Source organism: Cebus imitator, unplaced genomic scaffold, assembly GCF_001604975.1.
Source record: "Cebus imitator isolate Cc_AM_T3 unplaced genomic scaffold, Cebus_imitator-1.0 Scaffold227, whole genome shotgun sequence".
Classification (NCBI taxonomy): Eukaryota; Metazoa; Chordata; class Mammalia; order Primates; family Cebidae; genus Cebus; species Cebus imitator.
In genome coordinates, this window is record NW_016107542.1 from 585,472 (window position 1) to 592,528 (window position 7,057).

At 39.4% G+C, this 7,057-nt stretch overlaps 1 protein-coding gene across 5 annotated transcripts in view; it reads left to right on the plus strand.

The window, feature by feature from the left end:
• The window catches only part of SMARCA2 (SWI/SNF related, matrix associated, actin dependent regulator of chromatin, subfamily a, member 2), a 180,284-nt gene that overhangs the window by 103,919 nt on the left and 69,308 nt on the right, over positions 1–7,057 (plus strand). For all 5 annotated transcript variants that reach the window (XM_017496952.2, XM_037727292.1, XM_017496954.2 and 2 more), the window contains exons 26-27: positions 636–713; positions 5,272–5,490. In XM_017496952.2, the coding sequence (XP_017352441.1) occupies positions 636–713; positions 5,272–5,490 (297 nt within the window). The remainder of the gene's footprint in view (positions 1–635; positions 714–5,271; positions 5,491–7,057) is intronic.

The window sequence follows — 7,057 nt, forward strand, 5'->3', positions numbered from 1 at the left end:
TTTTTTTTGCTATTGAAACCTTTTCAGTAGTCCCATCCATAGCTCTAACCATTAACAATAATAATGCCCACGGAAATATATTAATTAAGCACACCTCAAAGGCTATTTGGCACATATATGTGATTTTTATTGTCTTAGTGCCTAGTAATTATGTTTCATATACTTAGGTTTTTTGTAAGGATTTGAAACTAAGCGTTTATATTTGGCATAAGGTAAATGGAATTAAAAGAATTAATGTTAGGTACTTTTTCATATGGATTTCCTTATTAAAATCTTACATCCCCCTGTGAAGTAGATGTTATGTCCATATGATGGATGAGGTCATTGAGGTGGGGAGTCATGAAGTAACTTGTTTTAAAAGTAGCAGAATCAAGATACACACCCAGGAGAACTCTTATTTCTCATAGTACACCGTGTTTCCTCCCTGAACAGATTTTGCTCTGGGAAGATGGTTTTAATAGCTTGTAAAATAATAATGGCAAGTACTAAATCCAGCAACCCCTTCCTTTTTCTTTCTGGCTTGAGACCTGGGACCCCTCTGGTCTGGAGGACAGATCACTTACTTGTTTGTACCTTGAGTCAGCCGTCCAGCCTCTCTCCTAAAACCTGTTAAATCACTCTGTTTTTAACCCCAGGAAGAAGATGAAGTGCCAGACGATGAGACTCTGAACCAAATGATTGCTCGCCGAGAAGAAGAATTTGACCTTTTTATGGTAATGTTACAGAAAATGGTGAAAACAAATGCCTTATTTCTCTGCCCCTTTCTCTGTTAAGCAGAATGCCTGGAGCCTTCGTGCCTGGCAGGACTTCATTCGTGAAGCCTATGCCTTTCTTTCAGCTCAGAGGCTGCAAACTGGCTGGAGTTAGCCCGCAGACATTATTTTGTTTGGCCCAAGCGGTGTTTTTGTAAAATTTCCCATTCATTGCCAACATAAAAAGAACCCCGATTTCTGGCTTCTCTTGAAAAATGAGATGGGGCAGTACCAGGCCCACATCTTTGTGTGGAAGCAGTTGGCCAGGGCCGTGTAGCAGCTGCACTCTATGGACAGGCCATGTGGTCTACAACTTACCACAGACCCCCTCCTACTCCCAGTTTCTTTCTAATCCAAGGCCAGTGTCATTCAGGAATCCTATCTGGCTCCAATGGGCATTGGAACTTACAACAGTGCCTAGCTGTGTCCTTACAGGATTAAAGCAAACATGCTCCTTAGGGAGACAGGTGGACAAGAACAGCTAAAACAACACAGGTGTGCCTCTTCTAATTGTTGAAGAGAGCCTGCTTAAACAAATGGCAACCTTCAAGGTGTGCATAAAGGTCTAGCCTTCATTTAAGGATCAAAACCAGTTGGATTTCCCTCCAGGTGCCTTCAATCATTTTCATCTTCATCAAAGACTGATGACAGAGGGAATAAATGTAAACTATAACTTTGATGGTTGAATCCTGCAGAGCCCTAAAGTTAGAGGTCCCGAATTTGAACGCCATCGGGTCTTACAGGAGTAATCTGCATGTGTGAAGCAAGTGGGCAGAGGTAGGTGTACTAGACATGCTTTGTCTATGGGGAGACAGAGCTGCAAGGTAGAAATGTGAGACCTGTGTCGCCAGAAATGACAAATTTTCAAGGGGAGTTGGAAGTCTAGGTTTCTATATGTGATCTCTAGATTTTAAAATGTTGCAACTAAATTCAACTTTTTAAATTATTATATGACACTGCATGCCAAACAAAACGCAACTGTGGGCTGCATATGATCCACAGGGTTTGCAGTCTCCACCTTTTTAACCTAGACGGTCTTTGAGAATGGAACCCCAGCTGTTTGGAGAGGCTTATGTTATTTTTTATTTTTATTTTATTTTTTGTGTGTGTGACTTTTTTTCTGGGGAACATTGATTGTATATAATGTTCCACAATGAAAGATATGTAATTCTTTCTCAGGAAAATTCAGGTAGCTGTGGGGGAATAACTCCTAAGCTGGAATGTGCACTCACTTTCTCCTTAGGTGCCTGAAATGAACCACTCTTCTCAAGTAAAGCTATTTCAGAGAGGAATGACAGTAGGAAAGACTTAATGGCGCGGTCAGTGCAGGGCATTCATAAAATCTAAATTTCTTAACTCACACTCTTTGGCCACCGTAATCAAAGATTACAATATTTTCTATTTAGGGAGGTTAAGGATACATATCAGAAATAGACATCCTCTCTCTCTGTATGAACTAATTAAAATGCAGATTACTGGGAAACAGCTAAGCAGGAGGCCCTCAGCTGATCACTGTTAGGCAGTAATTCGCACTGCTAAAGCCTCAGACGCTCTCAAGACACCGGAGGGGTCAAGCTGCTTGCCAGACTAGCTTAGGCCCAGAAATGGAGAATTCCATCAGCAGCCCTGAAGTAAGGGGGTAGGTATACTTTCCTGCCTTACTTTGGGGCTATTTGTAGAAATGGAAAACCTCAGAAAAAATCTGAATGACTCCCCAAGGCACAGCCTTCTTTTAACGTGGGACTATTTACCACTCAAAGAACGGACTTGTAACACAGGTAAGGCTTGGTTAGGGAACACTTTTTGTAGGCACTTTGATTTTGTGAATTTTCTGCTTGTTTCTTGAAGGCTGGCTTGTATTTTAAGGATTAGACAGATTTTGGTTTAGTTTCTTCTAATCTGCTGGCTGCCTTTGGCCAATTCACTATTCATTAGCACCTCCACCTGGGGGCAGAAAATAAAATTTGAATCTCCGCCAGCTACCGATTAAAAAGTTTAGTGAGAAACAAAAAATGGAATGTGAGCTAGAATAAATCTTTGGATTTTAAATATTTAAACTCTTTATCCATTATTAGAAAAGAATTAGTTCTCTGAAATTAATGCAAACTTACTTGATTTTATATTATAGACACTGGTTTACATATGATAAGCAGAGAGTTTCTTTAAAATAAAAACCTTTTTAAAAAGCATGTCTTGCTGTCTCTTTCTAAAAATGTAACTTCAGAAAAAGTTATCTTTCATACCAATTGCATAGGAATTTTACTTAAAAAGATCTTTGGCATCTCATGATATGTATCTGAAACATTTTGCTAACATACAAACATTAAGCTTTTAGAAGCTGTGTTCTCTACAAAGACAAAAAACACTTTTAAAACTAATTGTACTTGTAAGCATCAGGTTTATAATCAGATCTCAAGACAAATGTATTCACCTAGTAACTAAATAATACGTTTTACTTTTGCCTTAATATTAAGATTTTATATTGGTATTTTGTGGGTAGAAATCTCTAGGGAAAGATGCAGTGATTAAGACTTTAAGCTTATCTTATTTAATTGAATCTACCTTTCCTAAAAGAAAAAAGAAACAAGTGCATAATTTACTTTTATATCAGAAAAGATTTATTATCTTAATTGTGGACAAATATATAAGCAATAATAATGCCCATAGAAATATATTGATTAAACATACCTCAAAGGCTATTTTTTGGTATAGATAATAGTAGCAATAAAAGCAAAGATTGAAATGACAATTTTCCATCATCTCAGTATAGGACATTAACAAAAAATGTTTTTTTCTTATTAGCTTTCTAATAATTATTAGGAGGTTGTCTCATGAAGCCCCTCTTTAGATCCTGCTGTAAATAAGGCATCCTAATGGCTGGGCGTGGTGGCTCACGCCTGTAATCCCAGCACTTTGGGAGGCTGAGGCAGGTGGATCACAAGGTCAGGACTTTGAGACGAGCCTGGTCAATGTGATAGAACCCCGTCTCTACTAAAAATATAAAAATTAGCTGGGTACAGTGGCGGGTGCCCGTAATTCCTACTACTTGGGAGCCTGAGGCGGCAGATTTGCTTGAACCCAGGAGGCAGAGATTGCAGTGAGCTGAGATCATGCTACTACACACCAGCGTGGGCAACAGAGCAAGATTTCATCTCAAAAAAAAAAAAAAAAAAAAGTCATCCTCTGTATTTTAATTATGAAGGTTTGGTGGATCCCATTTCTGATACCAAAGCCTTAGAAGACAGGATGAAGCATCATGAGCTAGTTACAGCACATGACAGAGCACGGTGGCCATGTTTGTCAACCAAGGGGACTTAGTTTCCCAAGCCTATACCAGATTCTGGACATGTAATGACTTCCAAAAATGTGTAGGATGCATAGTTTAAAAGGCTTTGACCGCTAATTTTAAAACAGGTTCTAGAGGTCATATTTGGGTTCAAGTAGATATTTCATTTACATTTCATCAGTTTTAGCTTTTAAGAAAACATTATACTGAATCCCAATTTCACTACGGTAGAACCAAAGGAAGAGGGAAAAGGTAAATAACCCAACGATGAATGGTCTATTTCATTGTGGAAATGACACATTTAGCTAGTGTTTATATTTCTGCATAATGAATGTCTATGGAAATTCAGTGGCAGCTTATTTACTTTTTTAAAAATCCATATTGTTTAATTTTAGATTAAAGCCAGGTATGTGGCCCTTAGTTTATTTAGAAGTGAATTGGATTATTAAAAAAAGAGAAGGTGGGGAAGTAGGTATTTTGAAGCCTCTGAAAGGAAGCCATTTCACTTATAACTAGATCAGTTGGGATGCAGTTTCCTCTGAGCTCTGTCTGTGGTATAATATTTTCATCAGAGAACAACATTTAAAATGTAAAGAATTCAAGAGCCTTCCTCCCACAGTGCCCATGAGGTATTGAAAATTTAGTATATTCATGGCCAGTGGACTAGTGAAACCATTTATGTCCCTTCCACATGTCCAACTGTGGGTGACTATTCTGTACTGACACCTTGGGTCACCTTTTTATTATTCCTGATTGTTCAATTCAAAGCACAAGCCCTACTGAATAAAAGCAAACTATCTTAAAGATCTTTCTTTTCTTTACTCAAAGAGTAAGTATCTTCTGGGGAAGCAAAGAATTGTATAGCCAAGAGAGCATAGTTTTCAAATGCATTACCAATTTGAATTGTTCCACTGTTATAAAGAAGCTCTGCACGCGCGCACACACACACACACACACACACACACACACACACAGAAAAGGAAATTCTTAAAGAGTACTTTTTAAATGTATGAACAAGTTTCAAAAGATAGGTACAGAGGAAGGAAAGGGATTTTACTTAGTGCAATCTCTCCCTAGATATTTAGGGATGAGCTATAAGAAGTCAACCAGGATGAGAGAGGCTGAAAGGGACCCTGCGGCCATAGGAAGTGACTTGGGAAAGTGGTACTTACTGTAAAGTCTATACCATACAGAAGCCCTTCCTCTCACTGACACTTTTATTAATGTCTCCAGCGGATGGACATGGACCGGCGGAGGGAAGATGCTCGGAACCCGAAACGCAAGCCCCGCCTAATGGAGGAGGATGAGCTGCCCTCTTGGATCATTAAGGATGACGCCGAAGTAGAAAGACTCACCTGTGAGGAAGAGGAGGAGAAAATATTTGGGAGGGGGTCTCGCCAGCGCCGTGACGTGGACTACAGTGACGCCCTCACAGAGAAGCAGTGGCTAAGGGTAAGTGTGGCTTTTCTAACCTGCTCTCATTAGGTGGAGTGTTTTTGGTGGCTTGGAGAAACTTGGTGCCTAGAGCTGGAATTTTCTGAGGAGGTTGAGTTCACAGTCAAAAGGAAGGGGCTCTTGAACACAGATGTTAAAGTCATTCTGCTGTTGCATTCAAAGATAAAGTTGTTGTGCATTTCAAGGCAGTGCTTGGAGAAAATACGCAGAATTTTTTGCTAGAGCAGAATTGGCCATTGGAAGCACAGGATTATGAGAGCTGTGAGAACCACTAATGTTTTATGACCAATTGCCTGGTCATGCCTCACTCTCTCCAACCGAGAATCAAAATGTGGAAGGGCACCTTAGAGATCTTTTTAATTGTTCCTCCTCATTTCATGGTCTTTAATCGAGGTTTTGCTCTTGCAAGGTCTGCACAGATAGTTCAGGGATGGCAGAGTTTTCTAACTGTGTTGTTATTTTGCAGACCCATAGTACTTTTAGAGCTGGAAGGTGCCTTTGTACTCGCTTGGTTTGATGAAGAAATTGCGGCACAGAGAGGTGACATGAGTATGCAGGACACACAGCTGGTTAGAAAGCACAGAACCTGTGGGTGCTTATGTATTTGAATGGTGGATTTCAGCTTGATCTGCTCTGTCCATCACAAACACAGACTAGAGCCTGGGACTCGGGTCACTGATGCTTGGAAATGTTATTCGGGTGTTTGTTTATGTTGTTTTCCCTTTGGAAAATGGTGATTTCTGATTTTGATTGAGGACTGAAATCTCAGAATGTTCCCTGGGGAGCACAGAAATATCAAAATGCTCTTAGGAGTCACGTGTGTGAACACTGAGGCCCCAGTGACTCTTTCGTTTGAAGGGTTAGCTCTACTTCCCATTTTTGGGAGTAGACTTAGTACCTAGATGGGCACAGCAACCTGGGGCATGCATTCCAGACACAGCCTGTAAATGCATGCTGGAAATAGTAAGTGCATTTGGGTAAAAACCAAGCAAAACAAAAGCTTTGGGGAGTTGTTTATTTTATCAAAAGGGAATACAGTTCCCAAGCTTTGTGAAAAATGGACTTTAGGAACCATGTTATAGGTAGGTAGGTGGGTAGAAAGGCAGTGGGCAGAATTTTGAGATTAGATATCAAAGGCAAACAGGTCTTGTCACCACTCGAGATGTGATTTACTCAGGATGTTGTGTGATGAGAGAGATGTGACCTGAATTTTGAAAAGATGCAAGCCTGTGTGATTCTGAAAAGAAAGATATTAACAAAGCACTGCTCATTATTTGTGGTTGAACAATTGTGTATAAAATATAACATTTGTGTGATTAGTTTATTGTCATATCCAGTCAAATATTCCAGTGACCTCAGCATGTGGTTTTATGAATTTTCTGTTTCATTATTGAGATTGTAGTTATAGAATTAGGATTCAGTCTATAATATGAAGAGTTTTTTAGTTAATTTCTGATCTTGGGAAAACTTTTGTTTAAGCCATAAGTTGAGTACCTGGAGTATTATTATAGCAGATGGGACAATAATAATCTGGGCCAACTGCCTTTTTTTTTTTTTTTTTTTT